At 48.4% G+C, this 22,177-nt stretch overlaps 6 protein-coding genes across 6 annotated transcripts; 4 read left to right on the forward strand and 2 right to left on the reverse strand.

Annotated features, from left to right (window-relative positions):
- The first annotated feature begins 348 nt into the window (after window positions 1–348).
- Window positions 349–5,850, forward strand: LOC108123262 (VWFA and cache domain-containing protein CG16868). The gene is made up of 6 exons (XM_017238379.3): window positions 349–607; window positions 669–1,044; window positions 1,102–1,870; window positions 1,929–2,603; window positions 2,665–3,246; window positions 3,307–5,850. Exons 2-6 carry the CDS (start codon window positions 730–732, stop codon window positions 5,382–5,384), a joined length of 4,419 nt encoding a protein of 1,472 aa, XP_017093868.2. The 5' UTR covers window positions 349–607; window positions 669–729; the 3' UTR covers window positions 5,385–5,850.
- Window positions 5,851–6,264: 414 nt separating this feature from the next.
- On the forward strand, window positions 6,265–8,436 carry Mpcp1 (Mitochondrial phosphate carrier protein 1). Its single transcript, XM_017238338.3, has 4 exons — window positions 6,265–6,421; window positions 7,026–7,238; window positions 7,333–8,097; window positions 8,156–8,436. Exons 2-4 carry the CDS (start codon window positions 7,043–7,045, stop codon window positions 8,320–8,322), a joined length of 1,128 nt encoding a protein of 375 aa, XP_017093827.2. The 5' UTR covers window positions 6,265–6,421; window positions 7,026–7,042; the 3' UTR covers window positions 8,323–8,436.
- Window positions 8,437–8,514: 78 nt separating this feature from the next.
- LOC108123234 (ATP-dependent RNA helicase DDX24) lies at window positions 8,515–11,567 on the forward strand. The gene is made up of 5 exons (XM_017238336.3): window positions 8,515–10,090; window positions 10,147–10,266; window positions 10,323–10,775; window positions 10,831–11,014; window positions 11,074–11,567. The coding sequence occupies exons 1-5, from the start codon at window positions 8,677–8,679 to the stop codon at window positions 11,330–11,332; spliced, it is 2,430 nt and encodes an 809-aa protein (XP_017093825.2). The 5' UTR covers window positions 8,515–8,676; the 3' UTR covers window positions 11,333–11,567.
- Window positions 11,326–12,872, reverse strand: LOC108123235 (sister chromatid cohesion protein DCC1). The gene is made up of 3 exons (XM_070277961.1): window positions 12,757–12,872; window positions 11,564–12,703; window positions 11,326–11,505 (listed from the first exon to the last, which is right to left on the reverse strand). The coding sequence occupies exons 1-3, from the start codon at window positions 12,792–12,794 to the stop codon at window positions 11,406–11,408; spliced, it is 1,278 nt and encodes a 425-aa protein (XP_070134062.1). The 5' UTR covers window positions 12,795–12,872; the 3' UTR covers window positions 11,326–11,405.
- Window positions 12,873–12,976: 104 nt separating this feature from the next.
- On the forward strand, window positions 12,977–15,881 carry LOC108123154 (putative sodium-dependent multivitamin transporter). Its single transcript, XM_017238199.3, has 2 exons — window positions 12,977–14,220; window positions 14,283–15,881. The coding sequence occupies exons 1-2, from the start codon at window positions 13,239–13,241 to the stop codon at window positions 15,065–15,067; spliced, it is 1,767 nt and encodes a 588-aa protein (XP_017093688.2). The 5' UTR covers window positions 12,977–13,238; the 3' UTR covers window positions 15,068–15,881.
- Window positions 15,882–16,557: 676 nt separating this feature from the next.
- Window positions 16,558–22,133, reverse strand: LOC108123153 (phospholipid-transporting ATPase ABCA3). Its single transcript, XM_017238198.3, has 9 exons — window positions 21,904–22,133; window positions 21,347–21,848; window positions 20,143–21,285; window positions 19,537–20,089; window positions 18,522–19,475; window positions 18,152–18,470; window positions 17,908–18,093; window positions 16,956–17,855; window positions 16,558–16,900 (listed from the first exon to the last, which is right to left on the reverse strand). Exons 1-9 carry the CDS (start codon window positions 22,131–22,133, stop codon window positions 16,708–16,710), a joined length of 4,980 nt encoding a protein of 1,659 aa, XP_017093687.2. The 3' UTR covers window positions 16,558–16,707.
- Window positions 22,134–22,177: the final 44 nt, after the last annotated feature.

Genomic DNA, 22,177 nt, shown 5'->3' on the forward strand with positions numbered 1-22,177 from the left:
AGTCTTTTAGCTTAAGTGTAAATTAAAATCGAAAGTGAAAGATTTAAGGTTTTTTTCACGTAAATAATTAATATGTATAATATCAAATTTAAAATCTTTGAAAAAGGATCGTTTTATTCAGAGTGACCATGTGACTATGAAAAATACTAAAACTTATGGTATTTTTTGACGATTAACCAATTTCTTTTAAATTATTAATAATTTGCTACATAAACGTATAAATAATATTAAATTAGATAAAACTACTTAATCAAAAGTGTAAATATTTATTTTTATGTTTTTGTAGAATCCCCGATACGACAATACACAAATTATCGATATATCGATATGCCAGATGTCACTGTATTGTCATCGCCAGCTGCAATGGAATTCGTTGAAAAAAACTAAAACTTACCAAAAGATTTATTTATTTACTTAAAATTGGATATTTAGAATGTTGAAGTGTTGAATATTTATTTTCCCAGTGCGGGTTATCAAGTCAAATGTGTTTGCCATGCGCGGCGGTAACTTTTCAGCGAAATATCTGTGAAGAAAACACATAAACACGGGACCTTTTGGCCCAGGCGATCAAATCGAAACGACGATAAAACGGATCAAAGGATTACTGGTAAGATATGAAAACCCTTACGCAATAAATTACTTTATTTAATTAGTTTTTATACTTTCAGGCATGCGATAAACGACTGATTATGAGGCAGTGGTCGAGGAGTTCGCAGGAAACTATAAAACATGTGGCCCAGCTGCAGCTTCCGTGCTACGCTGCTCGCCCTGGCTGCTCTAGCATCCACGACGAGCAGCCAACAAGTTCCTTTGGCCTTGGCCGCCAATGTAAACTCAAATTCAAACCTAAACATCACTAGCAACGCCAACAAAGTGCCTACAGATGGGGGTGGAGATTTGGTGGCTGGCTATATGCCACTCCAATCGCCCGCGAGCATATACTTCGTCAATCACAACCACCAAAATGCAATGCAGCTGCGTCATAGCATAGAAGGCAAGCTGCGGACTATTCGCAATGTAGAAATGCGAGTGGCCAAGATCCAGGTAAGTCGGTTCTAAAGAGAATCCTATGGATGCAAACTCATTCCCCTTTTTTATTAGGAAATCTTCGACTCCATTCACTATACCAGCGCCAATGGAGTAGCACCTGCGTCGCGGCAATCGCAAAGCAACGACAGTTGGCAAGCCAATCCGCAACTGCAGAGGGATTTGCAGATGTTTAGCGCGAGATTGGGAAAGAAACTGCAAAAGGCCACTCACGTGGTGCTGGAACTACGAGAGCTCTTTCGTTACAACCTCAGCAGGGTGCTCCAGTACACGTACGAGGATGAAGACGAGGATATGGAGAGCGAGCTTGAATTGGATATGGAAATGGATGATCTGCACGGCAGGAATACTGTATCGCCTGCTAAGGATCACACGCAGGTTTATCTAAACACTCAGATAGAAAACTGCCAGCCTGACTATGACAATGAGATGAACTCTGCTTCCTCCTCGTCACCGGCCCAATCTGTTCACTACAACAAGCAACAAATCCAGATCCTAAACTACCTTAAATCGGATGATGCGCGCGCCACGTTCCTGAATGAGAATAACGCTCGTTCCTTGGCTGTCAACGGCTACATCTCGGATCAGCTCCTGCAAATCAAACGAAGACTAAGTCAGAACGAAGCCGATAACTCGAATACCAAGCCCAACAGCGGCAATCATTTCAAACATATCTACTTTCTGTCGAACTCCGATGGAGCCCCTGCTGGTCTCCACTTTCGGCAGCTCTATGTGTCGGCAATTAAACAGAAGTTTGTGCTCTTTCTTATCGATGTGGGGTCGGCTTTAAATGCAGACCTATTGGAACTCACTAAGAGCTTTGGTAAATAGATTTCTTGAGTTTCCTTTTTTTCCATTAATACAATGTCCTATTTTTGTAGTTCACGAGATGCTTCAACTGCTGGAGGACACGGATAAAGTCTCAATAGTAACAGTTTCCAATGAGGGCAGCTACATGTCGCTCGATTCGTTCCCTGCCGAGGCCAGTCATGGTATTTACAGCGCCACCAGAGCTCACAAGGAGGAAATATACAGCTACGTTAACAGCCTAAGCCGGGCGCAGTCTCTTACCAACCACACCTTGGGATTCGAGTATGCCTTCGAATTACTCCATCGACTACAGCAGTCTGGTATGATTAACCCTGCCGACCAGCCAGTGGAATTTGTTTACGTGACGCGAGGTCTGCTCACCAACCTATCGGATGCCATGGCTGTCTTGCGGGTGGTTGCCGAAGGGCAGCAACGTCTAAAGGCTCCTGTGATCATAAACACCTGCGCGGTGGTTTTGGACGAAAAGAGAATTATGTACGAGAAGCAATTTCTTAGCGATGTGGCCACTCAAAACTACACCAAGTACGAGATTGATGTGACTAGTTGGTGGCCTACTGGACAGCCTACATCTCACTTGGCCGGGCGATTCTATGTGCTGAGTAAAACCCACGCTGAAACGGGCATCCCACAAACCAGCTCGCGAATCTTTGGGCAGCTGTTTGCAGAGCGATATTTGACCGATACGCTGGAAGTGCACCCTCCAGTGGTGGATGCCGATAGTGGAGGTAAGTCAGCCCTTAGGGAAACTGTGTTTCTTATTAAAATTTCAATTCTGGCTCATTCTAGATGTTCTGGTGTCTATTACACATGCCATTCCTCCTTACGGCGTTGTGGGCGTCAACTTGTACCTGGCTGATCTTCTCGAGGATCTGCTCAACTATCCCAGTCCTGCCTCTAGTGCCAAACAGGGCAGTGGATATGCCTTCTTGCTGGATAGATCAACGGGCAATACCATCGCCCATCCGGCCTTCCCGCGGCCCCTCATCCAGCGAGAGACCTCTTATCCTGTGAATATTGCCTATCTTGAGAACGCGACGGATTTTTCCAGCCTTATTCGGGAGCGCCTGCTGCACGAGGAAAGCGGCAATGCCACCACAGATGTTTATGTGGGGAAGCAACGACTGCAACGCACCTACCATTGGCAATCTGTTCTGGGCTTTTACGTGCTGTGCCTGGTGAGCAGTGGAGGCGATTACCTTCGTAATGCTTCTGCCGCCCAGCGCTACAACCTAAAAGATACAATTTCCAACTATGAGCCTGGATACTTTGGCGAGAGCATGGACCTATTGTATCACCGATTGGATCTCGTCCAAGGTGGCAATACATTGCCAAAAACATGTCGTTATTTCAGACAAATGGCAACTATGGGTGGGTATTTCCTTTAGGCTTATATGAACACCAATTAGAAACATATCCTTTGCTTTCCAGATGCACCTACTCTATTTCTGAGTGCTGCAGCGTTTGAGTCTCCTTTTGGATTTCTGCACAACAACCGTCCCCGCACGCAACTCCGACATGTGGAATCCATTATGGCCTACCTGAGAGATTCTAGTGGCTTACTGGCGAATCCTGGCCTGCGTCCCGGCATTCGATATGAAGTGAATATGCTTTACCAGGCCATGCAGCAGCTGCGACGAAGACATCAAGATGCCAGGGGTTCTCTGCGAGGGCACATCATTCGGCGTTATATGGCCAGTGTTAGTGGAGTTCTTCAGCTGTATCCTGGTTGTTTGCTCAGTAGTAGCTATGATCCCACCAGACGACCGTGGTTCCGGCAAGCGATGGCCCAGCCGGGAAAGATCGTGAGCACCGCTCCCTACTTAGATGCTGGAGGTGCAGGCTATATCATAACCATAGCGCACACCATTTTTGAGGGAAAGTCCCACGCACTGCACGTAGCACAGCAGGATAGACCGATCGGCGTGGTGGCCCTGGACGTGCCCTATGCTTTCTACTACCGTCTCATAATAGAGGGAACACCCATGTGCCAGCAGCCGCACATGAAGTGTCTTCTATTCGAGCACGAGGGCTACTTGCTGGCTCACCCGAGCATGATGCAACCAGCTACTCCGACGCGTAACCAGAGACGGCCCCACGAGCATCTCACGCACAAGGAGTCCTACTTGGCCAACGACATGCTCAATCACGGGCAGTTGGTGAGGAAGCTGGGCTGTGCCAGCTACCAGAATCGAACTTTACAGCGATACTACGCGTTCAACACCTCCCTGGCCACCATCCTCGGAAATGTGGTCCACGGGGAACGAACCAAGTACGCCATTGCCCTGATCCGGGGAAGCAATGTGTTTGCCGCTGTTCTGAATTCCAGCTGTGATGGTGGCGCCTTCTGTCCGTGCAGTACCATCGATCGGGAGTGCCTCAACTGTAAGCGGATGGACCAAACGGACTGCGAATGCCCCTGCGAGTGTCCACTGGTCGGGGACAGCAGCTCAACTTCGTCCTTTAACTACTATGCCAACTATACACAACAGTTCCCATATTGCCCGCCACCGAGTGAGCACTTTATAGCTCTACCACCGACAACCCAACTGCTCAGTGGCCTCCCCAGTTGTCCCGGAAGCGCTGGCATCTGTGAGACTTATTCCACGCACCGTGAGTGTCTCGGAGTGATGGGCTGCGAATGGTGTCAACAGGATATGGACGGAAACGGCTTCTCCACGGCCTTCTGTGCGTCGCAGGCTAGCTGCTTTAACGGAGTGCTGGCCTCTCTGACGCCCTACGGAGAGCTGGACGAACTGGAGCTACTGGCCGCCCACAATCCGCAACGAGAGCAACACGCATACTCTGCCTTCGGGCCGCTGGGCGGAGCTATTGTGGTTCTGGGCATGGTGATAGGATTTGCCATATATTGCTACAGACACAACCTGGACTCCCAGGCGCAGGAACAGTTCTACGTGGATTCCGTTCAGGAAGAAAACTACGGACTGCCCTTATCCAGGTTCAATTTTGACGACTGCAAGGCGCACGACGAACCGCCTCTGGGTGGTGGATACGACCACACGGCAGCCCAACGCCAGCTTATGAATGCAGCGGACATATCGCCGTACCACGTGTCCAGTGGAAGTAGCTACCGGCGGCCGCCCAACGGAGAGTCGGATCATGGCTACAGCACCATGACGCCGCATGAGGATAGCTCCGACCAGCAGTGCTTCACGCTGGCGGAACCGTTGCTCCTGCACGACAAGCGCCACAGCAAATCGGACACCATGTCCATATCCACGTCCATATCGAGTCCCACGAATCGACAGCAGTCCTCCACACAGCCAAATACGCATCCGTACTTGAGCAATCAGCCGACCTCCAAGACGGAGCGCTACAAGCAACAGCAGGTGCAAGCCACACCCTCACCATGCCGGGGACCGCCCGGCTCCGGAGGTGGAGGCGGGGTCTACGGGCAGACCACTCTGCCTTTGGAGGGAGAGGAGTCGCGGCACTACATCCTGGCACCAGTGACTGTCCACCGGCACATGGAAACGTCTGAATCGTAGTCGTAAATAGCGTTGTTAAGTTTTAGAGCGTAAGGAGTCCGCTTGTTTGCCAATCTAGTTTCGTAAGATTCCAATCGGGCAGTTCAACTGCCCAACAACTGTCCAGAAATACCAAGAATGGACTCCAGTTCCGGCCCCACTGTATCTTTTAGAGCCTCCCACAGAAGGAGTGTAATACCAACACCAACTATTAAGTGATGACATTGTTTCTGCCATTTTTTGATCGATGTATTGTATTGTAATTTATTGTAATTTATTGCAACAAGTATTACTATATTATGTGCAGCTACTTCCAATATTTTTAAAACATTTATTTAATAAGCACTAAACGAAATGTACTTACTGTCTGATTGTAAGATACCTACCATGTCGTATACCGTTTTTTGTAATAGGTCCTAAGTCGATAAAGTTACTAACTACCGATTTTAGTACTACACAACATACCTATATAATAGCATTGTACGTTTCAAATAAAAAATGTTTAAATTTTGCAAAAGCCCAAGATCTTCACCTTGATCCAGAGCGGCGGGATCGAACCGATTGACTTGCCAACTTCTTTTCCTCCTCCTCCGATCAGCTGGCCGAGTGTTAATGAATTTATTTTTACACCCATACAGTTTATAGGCAAGGTAGACGCTGCTCAATGGGCTTTTTCTCGTCGGACTTGGCTAAAACCCGCTAATTTAAAAATAACAATTTCTCGCCAGGGGTTGTCAGGTTTTTCGTGGGCACAGCTATATATTTATTCCATCATATAGCTGAGATTTTAAGATCGTGGTGCTCTGATATATCAGAAATGTTTCCCGATTCGTAACCGCTTGGTAGCCGATTAGGAAAATATAACTCGACAACCCGGGTCGAGATCTGCTAGCTCTCGCCTTTCCATTGCATATATTGCATTTGATTTTCTGGTCTGGCGTACTACGAACGTTGTTTGGGTCCCCATCTCTCAGCCCAACAACACTAACCGATCTTCACTTCGGCTTCACTTCAGGTCTATCTGCACTCCACTTCCTTTGCTCCCCCGGCTCTTTAAAGTGAGTATCTTGAAGTGAGTTTTCAAAAGTTTTCGAACTTTTGTTTTCGAAATGATTCTCGGAGCAGCGAGGCAATGTGCTGAAAACACTCTATTACGCAATCCATAAAAAGTGTTTAGCGAATTCTGAAAAAAAACAATAGTTATGTAAAAAATAATTGCAACAAAATATATGCTTATTAAAATTTTAAAAAATATTTGAGTTTAGGAATGAAAATATTTTAATTCATAAATGAAGCTAAAAGATTTTTTACTGAAAAGCTTATGCTTTTTATATGAACTTTGATTGTAATCTATATATATTATACTTTAATTACCTTAGTTTATTATTCAATCTTGATAAGATCTGGTAAAGATTCGTCTATAAAAACGAAAAATAACTAATATTTAATAAATTTCCAATATTTTAATAATTTATATTTTTTTTACAAGATCTTTTAATGATATTAAAGAGGAAACCCCCTATTTGAAACTTATAATTATGCATATTTATTGTTGCTTTTGAATTTCTGTTTTTTTTTTTGGAATCATATCGTTACATCATGACCTTAACCTTTAAAAACATTTTTTGTAATTCTTTTTTTTTTAATTTCCTCTAAATTTAGAATCTCTTCTAGGCACCATGTTCAAATCTCTGTTTGATGCCGCGCAGAACTCAACGTTCAAGTCGCCATTCACCAGCGTCAACTGCCAGGCTGCCACGCCTGCCGCAGCTCCCGCCCCATCTGCCGTGGCTACCCCATCCTTCAACGATGTGTCCACCCGCAACCTGACCCCCAACCACAACATTGCCGCCGCCGCAGCAGTTGCTCAGGGAGGTAAGCTTAAAAAATTATTTCTTATTTAAAAAATATAAAAGTTTTCTTATTTTTAAAATAATAATTCTATAAAAATTACCATTATCTTCTCCAGATTCCTGTGAGTTCGGCTCGAACAAATACTTCCTCCTCTGCGGCTTAGGTGGTATCATCTCCTGCGGCTCCACACACACCATGGTGGTGCCCCTCGATCTGGTCAAGTGCCGTCTGCAGGTGGACCCGGCCAAGTACAAGAGCGTGTTCAACGGCTTCCGTATCAGCTTGGCGGATGAGGGCGTCAAGGGTCTCGCCAAGGGCTGGGCACCCACTTTCATCGGCTACTCGATGCAGGGTCTGTGCAAGTTCGGCCTGTACGAGGTGTTCAAGGTAATGTACGCGGACGCCATCGGCGAGGAGAACGCCTTCCTGTACAGAACCGGACTGTACCTGGCCGCCTCGGCCTCCGCCGAGTTCTTCGCTGATATCGCCCTGGCTCCCATGGAGGCCGCCAAGGTGAAGATCCAGACCACACCCGGATTCGCCAACACACTCCGCGAGGCTCTGCCCAAGATGACCGCCCAGGAGGGTATCTCTGCCTTCTACAAGGGCCTGGTGCCCTTGTGGATGCGACAGATCCCGTACACCATGATGAAGTTCGCCTGCTTCGAGCGCACGCTGGAGCTGCTCTACAAGTACGTGGTGCCCAAGCCTCGTGCCGATTGCACCAAGGGCGAGCAGCTGGTGGTGACCTTCGCTGCCGGTTACATTGCTGGTGTGTTCTGCGCCATTGTCTCGCATCCTGCCGACACTGTCGTCTCCAAGCTCAACCAGGCTAAGGGTGCCTCCGCTTTGGATGTTGCCAAGCAGCTGGGATGGTCTGGTGCGTAGTTTCTACACAATTCACCATGGGTTCGTTTCTAAAATGCATATCTTTACAGGACTCTGGGGAGGATTGGTTCCTAGGATCGTGATGATCGGTACCCTCACTGCCGCCCAATGGTTCATCTACGATGCCGTGAAGGTTACTCTGCGCATGCCACGCCCACCACCACCAGAAATGCCCGAGTCCCTGAAGAAGAAGCTGGGCGTAACTGGCGAGCAGTAAACCCAATATAAGTTAATTGTTTTTAAATATAGAGCGAGCAGAATGTTAAAAGAATTAACCTGAATTTGTATAAATAAACCACACAGTAAATAAAAATTACACAAAAACAAAGTAGATTGTGAGAAATTGTATTTACTTACGCCGCAAATTCTATAGATTTTTAACTATCTAACAAAATAATTTTTAAATTAGGCGCCAAGGTGTGTTAATGCTTACCAACACTGGAATGCATAAACATCAGCTGTTCACTACGTGCCCCGTCTGATATCAACAAATAGCGGCAAGAGGAAGAGCTAACACGCGGTCCGCGGGCAGCTATTTTGTATTCAATTGAATTTAAATAAATAACTGAAAATGGTTCAAAATAAGCAAAAAACTGCAAAGCCGCCAAAGGCCATAAAAGCCAAAGTCAAGGAGACTGCAGCGCCCAAGGAGGAAAATTGGCAAAAGGTGAAAATCAAGGGCCACGTGATATCCGATGATTTTGGAGGCTACGAAGGATTAATTGGCCTGGAAGTGCTCAAAGACTACGATGCGACGCTGGTCAAGTCCTCCCAGAAGAGGGTCAGTTCCAGGGAACGAGCAAAAGACCTGAAGCAGAAGGCGAAAAAGCGGAAACAGTCCAAGGGGAAAGGAGACGATTCCAGCGAGAGTTCCAGCGAATCGGAGAGCGAGGATGAAGAGGTTACGGCAAAGTCTAGCAAAAAGGCTCGTTTGGCCGAAAGACATGCCAAGAAAATGCAGAAAGTTAAAGAGAAGAGGGAAAAGCGAAAGGAGTTACGGAAACAGAAAAAGGGAGAGCCCAAGGACGATGCCAACAACGACGATGACTCCGATGATGAGTATGCTCCAGATCGCTTTGCACTTCTCAGGCCACCACCCTCAGATGATGAAGATGAAGCTGCCCAGCAGGAAGATTCTGACGATGAGGAAGTCCCAGAGTTAGTTTCAATCTCTAATGGCAATGGGGTTGATGTTTCCGCCTGGAACGGGTTGGGGGTACCAGCTCCTATACTACGCGCCCTAGGCGAGCAAGGCTTCAGTGCTCCCACACAAATCCAAGCCCTTACCCTGCCCGCTGCTATCCATGGCAAAAAGGACATACTCGGAGCTGCTGAAACCGGCAGTGGTAAGACCCTGGCCTTTGGAATACCCATGCTGGCAGGGATTATGGAGCTAAAGCAGAGGAATGTGAAATCGGGCATACGAAAGGCGCCAAAAACAAAAGGCGAAAAGCCAGTGGTGGAACCTGCCGACGACGAACACGAGTTGACACCCCCACCCGAAGAATTGGACCACGTATCCGGAGCCAGTGACGAGGAAAGCGACATGGAGGAGCATAACCAGCGAATGCAGCGACCATTATACGGCCTTGTGCTGACACCTACCCGTGAGTTGGCCGTTCAGGTGAAGAATCATCTTGTGGCCGCCGCCAAGTATACGGGCATTCGTGTGGCAGCAATTTTCGGAGGTCTAGCGGTGGCCAAGCAGGAGCGAGTGCTCCGTCAGTGCCCGGAAATCGTTGTGGCCACTCCTGGCCGACTCTGGGAGCTGTACTGCCAGGGAAACCAGCATCTGAGCAAAATCGAAGATGCAAGCTTTCTGGTGATTGACGAAACGGATAGGATGGTGGAGAAGGGGCACTTTGAGGAGCTGAGGAGCCTGCTCAAGGTCCTCAACTCTGACGAGCAGAAGAAACAGCAGCGGCAGAACTTTGTCTACTCGGCCACCTTGACCCTAGTCCACGATCTTCCCGATCACATGCAAAGTAAGCTTTAAGGATAATGCTTGAAACTAAATAATTAATGTATCGTGTCCTTTTAGAGCGAAATGTGGGCAAGCGACCCAAATTTGTAAAGCAGACAGTGGACCAAAAGATCGAAAGCCTGATCGAGGAGCTGGGCATTTCCCAACCCAAGATTGTGGATATTACGAGTAGCCAGCGTAAGTTTTCTACCAAGAAATTATTCCAGAGATTCAAGGTCTGTTTTTTATTCTAGAGACCGCCCAGACCCTCACCGAAAGTCGTCTACTATGTCCACTGGATCAGAAGGATTACCACCTGTACTACTTCATACAGCGCCATCCAGGCCGTACCATCGTCTTTTGCAATTCCATCGATTGTGTTAAGCGCCTGGCCACTCTCTTCGGTCTGCTGGACTGCAATCCTCTGCCCCTACACGCCAACATGATCCAGAAGCAGCGCCTAAAGAACCTGGAAAGATTCCGAGACAGCCCCACTGGTCTGCTAATAGCCACCGATGTGGCAGCTCGGGGGTTGGACATACCCAATGTGGAGCATGTGATACACTATCAAGTGCCCCGCACCAGTGAGAACTACGTCCACAGATCGGGACGCACAGCTCGGGCCAACAAGCACGGCATAACAGTGATGTTTATGGAGCCAGGAGAAGTCAAGAGCTATGTTAAACTTTACAAAACTTTGGAGAGGAGTGAGTTTAAGACTATTTGGTTAAAAGATGTATTTATTTAAGATCCTTTTTCTAGCTGAGGATCTCCCGCTTTTCCCCATCTCGGAGCGCTTCCTGGGCGCTGTTAAGGAACGTGTCAACCTGGCCCGGGATCTGGATAAGGAGGAACTGAAGCTGAGACGCACTCAAAGCGAGCGTGGCTGGATGAAGAAGCATGCAGAGGAAATGGACATGATCATCGATGGTTACAATGATGAGTCGTTAGTATTTTGTAAATCAGACCACAATTCTCAACTAAAACTAATATTTGTATAATTAGTGGCAGCGATCAGGATGAGGATCCGTTTGTGATAGAACGGCGGCGCAATCGTCTGAGAGTGGAAACGGTTCGCGGTCAGCTACAGGCCCTGTTGGCCCAGCCAATCTTCCCCAGGGGATTCAGCTTCAAGTATCCCAGCAGCGACGCCGCCCAGGTGACCACCAGTCACACTACAAGTGCCGTGGAGACCATGAAGGCGGCTATTGAAGATCAGAAGCAGGCCAAAAAGGATCGAAACAAACGCAAGCGAAATGCCTAGGACAAGCTTAACACTATTTTAATGGATCTAATGTACATCGTAAGGAAAATAAAGCTACGAGTGGATTTTATCGTCAATGTTTGGAAACATAGTAACGAACACCTCCTTCAGTCAACGATCGGGCGTGTTTGGCCAGCAATGTGGAGACGGATAAAGTGGGAGTAGTAAAGCACCTAAGGGAAGCAAGGACTTTAGGAAACAAAGATATCGAAAAATATATATATGACTTACTCTATGTACGGCTCCATTTCACTTAATGTCCATTTCTGTTTCGCCTTGAAAAGCGACTTCATGCGGTCGTTGATATTGGTGGGCAGTTGCTCCTCGGCCAGCGATCGGATGCAGGGCTGAGCTCCCTCCTTGTCGCAGATTCCCAGGCCACGGAGGTATTTCAGGTCACAGACCATGCCCTCGGGCAGAGCCTCTTGCCAAGTTCGCATGAACTCCTCATTGCGGAACCGCAATCCTGGCTGCAAAATGTTTTGGGCCACAATCCTGGCCACCAATGACTCTTGGTATTGAAACTTGTCCGGACAACGTTCGCTGGGCACGGTGTAGATGTCAAAGAGCCCGGCTACAACTTCTTCTGGAGCGATACCATTCAGGGAGGTTATAGTTTCCTCCCTTTCGACCTCGTCCAAGGCCCAAGAATTTTCACTGATAAGTCCAAGCATTAAGTTAATGGTTCGGTACTCGTACTCGTATTCCATAACACGGATATGACCATCCAACTCCATGGCGCGATAAACGCGCAATCCTTCCATGAACTGTGCCCGGCTGCACTGCACCGTGTCCAGCAGCTGCGACATGCTGAAGAGCAGTTTCCTCTCGATACAGTACTCGTTCTCTGGGCCGGAATAGCGGGTCAACTGAAGTAGTTCACCTAGCTTCCGGAAACGGGGCTTAATCTCGCGGCACTCGAAATATTCATGGAACACTTTCAGCACGGGGCGCTGCTCCAGAGTACGAGGTACCTCCAGCTCATCCTCAGTGCTGTCATTCAAACTCCTCTCCAGGGAGGCGTTGGCGTTACCCGTTCTCGGACTCTTTAGCGGTGAGGTGCTGGTGGCAGCAGCAAACTTAAGATCTGGCACTAGTAGAAGACTGTTGGAGATCTCAGCTCCTTTGACGTCGTACGTGCGCTCGTCTGTGCAGAGCACTACCTTCTCGTTGAGGCCACCTTTGAAATGGAGGGTGTGGCCGTCTCGGATTTGCTCCAGCATGTGTGCGTCCAGCTCCAGGAGGCGCAGGTTTTCCGAGGCAACGTCCGCCGAAGGATAATACAGCGCCTGGGTGAGCTGGGTCAGTTGCCGCTCGTCCAACTTCGCATGCTTCACAATGGCCTTAACATCCTCTGGAGTACGCACGTACCTGGAAGAACTCTTATGCTTAGTACTAGAGAGACTAAAATTAAAGTTACTTACGATTGAGAATCATTTTCGTCGATCTCCATAGACTCCATTTGGTAGAAATAATATAAACAATTGGAAAGTAATTAGAGCGGGAAATAATTCGACGATCGATAGGTTTTTAGCAAGCTTATTGGTTATCGATAAGAATATCAGAAAATACCAACAAAATATACCGAAAATTAAGAAAGCTTTTTATGGATTTTTAAAAAACCCGATAACGGGCTGCTTGTTATTATTTAACGGCCAATGGTTGAAAAGCTTCGGGAGAACTCAGAACGTATCAGCGGATAATAATACCCGATTTCGTTCCCACATTGTTGTTTTCGTCGGCCGCCGTGCACTTTGCGCGCACTTTGCAAATCGTTGACTCTGGAAAGGTCGTTACGCGAGCTCCGACTCCCACTGAGTTCGGCCTGTGGAAAAATCAATTCAGTGGTGCGGCGGTGACGTCTCGTGGCCTGATAAGCGGAACATAAACAAAAATAACAAACAAGATGCCCGTGGGAACGTTCGATGCCTGGGATGCGGCTGTCCTTATCAGCATCCTGGTCGTGTCCGCACTGATTGGCATATATTACCGTTACACGGGCGGCAAACAGAAGACCACCCAGGAGTACCTGATGGCCGACCAGAGCATGACCACCTTTCCGGTGTCCTTTAGTCTGATGGCCAGTTTCATGTCCGCCATCACGCTGATGGGCGTCTCCAAGGAGTCGTACGAGTTTGGGACGATGTTCTGCGTGATAAACTTATCCTATTGGATTAGTACTCCCATCGCCGCCAACATATTCCTGCCGGTGTTCTACAAGATGCGAATCACCAGCGTGTACGAGTACCTGGAGCGACGCTTCGGCCAGGCGACCCGGCTGGCGGCGTCCCTGGCGTTCACCATTCAAATGATGCTCTACATGGGCATTGCCTTATACACCCCAGCGCTGGCACTGGAGGCAGTGACCGGCATTCCCCGGACAACGGCCATTGTGGTTATTGGACTGGTTTGCACCTTCTATTCTACTTTGGGCGGCCTGAAGGCGGTGCTCATCACGGACGTATTCCAATCGCTGCTCATGTTTGCCGCCATCTATGCTGTCATCTGTGTCTCCGCCATCAAAGCCGGTGGATTCGCGGCTATCTGGCAGGTGGCTGTGGAGAGGGGTCGTGTTGAGATCGATGACTTTTCCCTGGACCCCACGGTGAGGCACACCTGGTGGTCGCTCATAATTGGCGGCATGGTCACCTACCTCTCGCTCTATGGAGTCAACCAAACGCAAGTGCAGCGGCTCCTGAGTGTCCGGAATTTAAAGAGCGCCCAGTCGGCGCTGTGGTGGAATCTACCCATCTTGGGATTGTTGAGCTTCAGCACCATCTTCAGTGGATTGGCCATTTTCTACTACTACCGTGACTGTGATCCGCTGCTCGAGGGTCGCATCAAGTCGCGAGATCAAGTCATGCCTCTGTTTGCTGTGGACACCATGGGTGAGCTCAAGAGGGGATATTGTTGGGAACTTTTATCGCTGAACATTGTGTCTTTATTGCAGGTCAATACCCCGGATTGTGTGGCCTCTTTGTATCGGGAATCTTCTCAGCTAGTCTCTCCACCATTTCCTCAGCCGTCACCTCTCTTTCGGCTGTCACCCTGGAGGATTATCTGAAGCCACTGTACAAGGTTGTTTTCAGACGCAACCTTCTTGATTCCAAGTCGACTCTGCCCACCAAGGTGATGGCGTTCGTCTTTGGACTACTCTGCATCGGTCTGGCGTTCGGAGCCGGATACCTTGGCGGCGTTCTCCAGGCCTCCCTCATCATTTTTGGAGTGGTGGGAGGACCACTGCTGGCCATATTCACCCTAGGAGTCTGTACAACGCGGACAAATCAACGTGGCGTGCTTTTGGGATTCCTCATCTCGTTGATAGTCGCCTTTTGGGTGTCCTTCGGCGGGCCCAGGCCGCCCATGCAGTCGCACCTGAGCTTCAGTACGGCGGGCTGTGAGAACAGCACCGCACTGGTTTCAGAAGCTCTGCGTCTCGGGACGCAGACCAGCCAAGTAGTCAGCGAGCCGGAACACTACTTCTGGTTGTACCGCCTCTCCTACATGTGGCCCTGTGTGATCGGATACGTGTTGGCCGTGGCCGTGGGTTACGGCAGCAGCATCGTGATGCAAAGACTGGGATGGGCAGAGAACTCCCAAATCTATTTGGACAAATACAGGAAGCAACTGGACTACGACCTCTTCGCTCCTGTCTTCTCGCGTCGCTGGCGGCGTCAGTATGAGCAACGAAACCCAGCCACGCCGGACGAAACCCTCACCAAGCTAAATCAGTAATTTAGGTGCTCTCTCAGGCTAAGTTTTAGAATTGTGTATTTTTAATGTAAGGAGAAGGAGAAATTTCCAGAAGGCTTCGGTAACTGCTGCTAACTGAGTCCAATAAGGGATGTCGTACCTAAAAGTGCATAACAATGTGACCTTTTTGTATACCTGCGTGAACTACTAGAGCGACCAAACAGAGTCTTCCATATACAAATAATCTACAATAATTGTTAGCTAATTAGAAAATTTTCACAAGAGAATCACTATAGCTAGAATAACCAGTTGGATGTTGAATGTTGGATAGTTATAGTTACAAAGAAGGGGTGTTCCACCTGCCGACAACAACAAGACTATATGAGAACAAATGTAGGCCGATTACTTTCCGATGCTGGGCATTGACAGCCACAATGCCCGGCCCAAGCTATTAGTTTCTTAACTGGAATTTCATTTTATACTTAACTTAACTTAAAATTAATCCTGTTAACTATAAGTCTTATGATATTTTGGTACTTTGTTAGGAAAGTTTTGTAATATTAACTAAGCAATACTTTTATTTATTGATGAAATCGTATATTTACACACATACGGAGCTCGAGGTCAGGGCTATAATTATAAACTACAGTGGGCACCCCTATTATTAGCTCAAATCGAAGCACATTTGCTGCACAACATTGTGACTTTTATATATATATATACCTCATACACTCATACACAAAGATATACTATACAAGCTGTGTTGCAGTAGAACAATAATATCCTAAGCGCTGGAAATTAGAAAATTATATTTGTGAAAGCTGCTGACCATTAAAAGTAAATGTTCCATAAAGCATATGTTTTTTTGGAAGCTTGGTGTGTCCATGGGGGCGGGGTGTTGCCCAAAAAATCACGATTAGCTTGGAACTTCCTCCGATAAGAAAATAGTTCTATCAGCCAAGGTTGTGCAAAGTTGCGTGTTCGATGGGAAATCTATTTTGGAGCCCATACCTTTCCCCCGATTGAGGCACAAAGTCTAATTGGAGGGCCCTAGGAAGCAAATTGCTTAAAATTGAAGAGGCCACCGGGGTCACCATGTGAATGGGTTTGCCTGTAAACGAATGCCAATTGAAAAAATAGTCAAATCATTAAATCATTTGTCATATTCGGTTGTGGTTGTGGAAAGTTTTCAGATCGTGGAGGGTTCAAAGTACCAACAGTCTCGCCTGACACATTTTTTTTTTCTTTTTTTGGCCAACGAAAGAAGAACTTGAAGAATGAGACAAAAATAGTTATCATGGGGGGTTAGACGAATTTTGAATGCCCTTCTTTGGACATTTCTAGCGAAATGGACTTGGAAGATCAAGAAAATAAATAACAAACATAACTCCCAATCTTGTTCTGTATGCATGATGGTTCTATAGACTTCATAGTATAGAGTTCGGATCGGGTTTCACTTCAGCTACGTCCACAATTGATGATTCGGCGAAATCTATTGATTTATTTATCTTTATTTGTTTAGCGTTTATGCAAACGCCTGGCAGTGAGTTGTGGGATTTGTTAGCAAAATATAACAGAAGCTTTCACATTAATTCGCCCAGCCATTAAATAGTTTGTGGTGGTTCGATAAGGGGTTTCGCTTGACGCACTCTCCCCATATAGTATATACAAAGTATGAATCATTATAATCTTCTATCCACGTGGTGCTTGTTGATGAAGTCCAGAAACACATCCCCCAGGGTGGTATGGCTTATGGAATAATATAAAATTTGCATCCTGCGCTTGCGCTTCTCCATGTAATGAAAGATCTCCGAGTATCTTATCTCCCCCTTTGGAATGCTAAAGATGATTATTCCGCGGTAAGTAAACCTTTCGCTGAGGAGGAAATCATTAAGAAAGGAACTCTCATTGGTAATAGTTTCGGACCCACCTGACCTTACTGTACGGGTGATCATCCACAAACTGAACCTCCACCTTCCGCAGGAGCTTTTCGTACATACTCCGGATGTCGGATTCGGAAATCGGTTGAGATTCTGCATCGGTTATTCTCTCTGCGGATTGAGATCTCCAGCCCAAGATGGTGGAAGATCCGATCCTTGGAGGTAATTCAACATCGAGGATGGTATCACTTCCCCTGTTACTTCTCCTTCTTTGCATCATATTGGCATATCGCTCCGATTCTTCTTTGGCCTCGGCGAGCTCTTGGGGACTCCCCACTTTCACCTTGACGAAAATGTTCTTGTCGAAGCGGTTCTTGAGTCGGGTCAGGGTACCATAACAGAGCAGGGAGCCGCGCTCCAGGATGCCCAAGTTGGTGGCCAGCACCTCGCACTCTTCCATGCTGTTGGTGGTGACCAGTATGGCCAGCCCGCTGAGACGCAAGCTGTCCAGCACGTGCCAAATGTTATACTTGGCGTTCATGTCCACCCCGGCGGTGGGTTCGTCCAGGCAAATGAGGGTCGGTGCCAGCGAGGCAATGGCCAGCATCAGCTTCCGTCTCGTCCCGTTGCTGCAGTTGCGGATTAGTTTATCCAGCTGCCTGTCCAGGACGAAGGACTGCTCCATATGCTCTACCACTTCCTTGACCAGATCCCGACGCACGCCGTTGTTGAGGCACGAGAAGTGTAACATCTGCCGGCCTGTCATGTAGGTGGCAAGTATTGGCTCCCGCGGACAGAACCCCAAATGGCGCAGACACTTCTTGTCCTTTTTCACGTTCATCCCCTTGATGTAGATGTCGCCGGCTGTAATGGGAATCTTTCCCACGATCATGTAGAAGGTGCTCGACTTTCCCGCTCCGTTCCTTCCCAGCAGGCAGAGGCACTCAAAGCTGAATGGGGAAAGAGATCTATCATCTGTCATCCCTTGGGACATTCACTCACGGATTCAGGTCCAGTGTTAGACACCTTACTGCCACTACATCATCATAGCGCTTGGTGGCCCTCCTCAAGATTAGGGGGTAGTTGACAAACTTGTGCTTGGTTATGTCCTCCATCCTTTGGCGCAGTCGCTCCACCTCGAAGTCCTCGTCTTGGGTGTTTGGCTGGACATTCTCGTTCCTTATGGATCTGAAAATGTAAGAAATGGTAGATTCCTTTTCAAGACCGATCTCGGTGTGGTCTCAACTTTAAACAGTAGACGATGCGCCGGGGAATCCACGAGTAAATCACCAGGAGAAAGTATATAACGCCGCTGATGAGCAGATAGAGAAGCTCCAGATTGTTGTAGATTACCGGATTGGTGGACGTGTTGGAGGTTTCAGACTTTCCAGTGTCATAAATGGAATCAGCCATTCGCATTTGGTAGCTATGGAACCGCTCGTCCTCTGTCAGGATATTCTGTTCGCCACAAAATAGGGCGTAGTGGGGTATTACCAGGAGAATGCACTCGAAAACCAGGAAACGCTTCTTCTCCTTGTTGGGGTGGACAAATATTGCCACCACGCCTGCAATGAATCTAGTTATACCTCCACATTCAGAGGATATCCATGGCTTACCCAGCATATTGATGTACATGATGAGGCTAAACATCGATCCCATTTTGCCCGATATCAGGCACAACATGTAGGTGAACGATATTGCGGCGAATCCAAAGGCGAAAAGCAGTAACAGCATGGGCAGGGCAGTTCCCGAGGTGAGTCCCACGACAAAGATCAGGGATACCACCATCACCATGTAGATGACTAGGTCCCAGGCCATGTGGGCCATCCAGTAGGTGGCCCGGCTCATGCCGTTGCTCAGCTGGAGGTGCCGCATATCCGTCTCGCGCTCCAGCACCGGCATTACGGCAAAGGTGGCGGTGGCCAGGACCAGGTAGAAGCACACCAAGCCCGAGAACTCCACGGAGTTGAACTCATTGAGGCCAATCACCACGTCAGCGAAGTTGTCGGGCCTGGGCTTGTTCACAATCTCCATTTCTAAGTTGGCCAAGTGCTGGCCCAGGGCCTTGTAGACCAGGCCCAGAGCCAGGGCAGACCCGTGCTCCAGCATCGTGTTCTGCCAGGCGATGATAGTTTTGTTGGATTGGACTACTGTGACACCGGCAAGGAATGATTTCTGCACCTCCACCTCATTCTTTATCAAGTGGCCCAGCACGTAGTCGTGGATGGAATCCTGCTTGGTGCCAACCACAGTGGCCCCACGATCCTCCGCCATTTCTCGGTAAGCTTTGATGAAGTCTGCATTGTCAGCCGACTCGGTCACCAGAACCGGGTCTGAGTATCTGCTCAAATCGGTGACAAACAAGGGGTCATCTGAGGTATGGAGGAAAAAGATGAAGAGTTCCGAAAGGAAGACTAGGATGAAGGTGAGGATCGGGAAGAGAATCATCGTGATGTAGAGACTTTTGTGGCGTTTTGTAAAAATCCACTTCTTGATCATGATGGCTCGCCACTGATTTTGGACTATCTGGATAGGATTATGTTCGCGGACCTCGAACGAAGGCAGCAAACCTGAACGAAGGATAAGGGATTTCCAGGATAAGGGATAGGAATTCATCCAATGGTTACTCACTAATCAGGGATCCGAGGGGCGATGCATGGGACTGACGCAAAACAGAGATGCTACGGTCATGGGCCGAATTCATTTCCTCTCCGATCCGCAGGAACATATTGCTGAGGGTTGGGGCCTCCACAGTGAACCCCGTGATCCTAAGATAGCCCAACGAGTCCTCCAGGTCTCCGAATAAGTTGGAGAATTCGCGGATGTTTTTTGTGGGCAGCTTGTACGATACGAATATACTATGCTCGTTGTCCAATATGATGCCCGGAATGCGCCTCTGCAGGAAGTGGGTAACCTCTGACACTAAACAGGACTCCTCCATCGCGCAGGTCAGCTTGAAAACAGCTCCCAATTCGGGGACCTGTGTGAGAAACCCGGGAGTACCATAGCCCAGCACGCGACCGTTGCAAAGAAACACTATGCGGTCTGCCAGGACTTCGGACTCGTACATATTGTGGGTGGCTATGATGATGCAGCGACCCATCCGTTCCCTCCGCAGCAGATCCCACATGCCGCGGCGCACCAACGGATCCATGCTGGTGCAGGGCTCATCCAGAATAACAATCTAAAAGAAAGGAGTCTGAACCAAAAGTGAGGGGGAACTACTTCTCGTCGAACCTTGGAACGTCCGCACAGAGCACAGCACACGGAGAGCATCCGCTTCATGCCAGTGGGCAGTTCAGCCACCGCGTCATCGGCATACTCCTGGAGGTGGCTAACTTCCAGGTATCTCTGTGTTTCGGCAGCAGCCTCCGATCCGCTCATGCCCTTCAGCCGGCAATAGAAGTTGATGTGCCACCCCACCTTGTTCTTCTCGAAGAGAATGTTGTGCTGGGGACAGATCATCATCGAACGACGTGCCTTGCGCGTCTCTGTGTCCATATCGAAGCCGTTGATGATGACCTCGCCGGAAGTTGCCTGCACAATCCCGGACAGCATCATAAGGATCGTCGTCTTCCCCGAATCGTTGTGACCCATAATCACCGTTATTTCATCCTGACAGAAATTCAACGTGAAATTGTCGACCACTTTGTGGTTGTTGTAAAACTTTTGCAAGTTCCGGGCCTGAATGATGATGGGTCGCATCCTGGCGGTCTGTTCTCGACCAGAGCCTTCGCCTTCAACGTCGGTTGGAGGACGCTTTGGCAGGCACCAGAAGGAGCGCTGGATCGGAAAATACCACTTTCGGGGCCGAACACCGGTCAGCGCCTCCACATAAAAGAGGACAAGAATGCGGAAAACGCTGCCCAGCAGCATGAGGGCGATGACCATGCCAAGGGTGAAATGCTTGTCCTGGTCAGTGCGGTAGAAGATGTGCTTCCACTGCATGCCCCGGTAGAGGGTCTCATGCTCGATCAGCTCGTGCACCCCGATGGTTATGGCGCTATAGAGGAAGAAGCAGGACACAAAGTTCCGAAGGAAGGTCTCCTGGTATCCCTTCAGGAGCAGCCGCCAGGGCAGCCAGCTGATCAGGTGCAGTATTAGGATGGCTATCTGCACCATAATGCTGTCATTTACGAAAACCGAGATCATAAAGGCGGAGCACAGAAGCTCCACTATGTAAACCAGAAGGAATATCAGTACCAGGCTCGTATCGCTCTTCGGGTAGAAGCGCCCCTTCTGCAGCAACACCAGCAGCACGGTGGGTATGGACAGCACCACGAAGCCGACGATGAACCAGGAAGCCCAGTGAATCCGGGAATTCACGTTCAACAGCTGCAACATAGCCGTCGCATGCTCCTCCTTGTCGCGCACAATCATCTTAAGGGAGACAATAAGACAATAAGGTCCTAAACCCCGTGAAGATCACCCTCATCCATACCTGAGTAAGAAAAGCAGCGGATATGGTAAAGGGCAGGACCAGAAAGCCGGCTAAAGAGAGACGACGTTCGTTCAGCTCGACCTCCGAAATCCAGGGTAAAGGAAGGTGTTCCATGACCACCATTGGCAGCTTAGCGGTATCGTTCTTCGCCCGAATCAAAGCCTCGCTCAGCTTGGACTGGACGATGAGGAAACCCTCAACGCGGTAACAGTCGCCAGTCAGATGCAAATGCCTGTACAACGCCCCGGTCTCCCATATCATCTTGGGCTTATTACGCAGGTGTTCCGGAAACACTATCGACACAATTACCTTGTTCGGCAATTCGGTAATGTCTCTAAACTGATCTTCGAACTCTATGCCCACAAAACCTTCTTCATTCTGGAGCGCCTTGATCATGGTGGCACCATTATCGAATCCCTTGGTTACTTTGGGGTCCAAATCCGCTCCCATATCCTGAATGACGCGGGCGACGACAGCGTTATTTGGCGAATAATAAATGGACCTGATTTCAAACAACTTTCGTCAAGGCAGCCTTGAGCAATGTGACATATACATACGGCACATCGGTTCTTATATTAATGGGCGGGGACCATTGGTGTAGCTCCTCCGCTGGGTCTCGGTACAGGAAAATCGTTGTCGAGTAACACACAAACACTAGCATCGGACCCAAGATGATGATCAGAGTGGTTAGCAGGTTGCCCACCTGGAAACGGACTGTCTTGCAAATGACCAGCCATAGCACGCAGACGCTGCTCTGGTTTTTCGGCGCAGACGAATTATTTTGCATGATCGACGATCATAATTGGATACACAAGCAGCACGCAGTCGAAA

Source organism: Drosophila bipectinata, chromosome 2R (genome assembly GCF_030179905.1).
Source record: "Drosophila bipectinata strain 14024-0381.07 chromosome 2R, DbipHiC1v2, whole genome shotgun sequence".
Lineage (NCBI taxonomy): Eukaryota > Metazoa > Arthropoda > Insecta > Diptera > Drosophilidae > Drosophila > Drosophila bipectinata.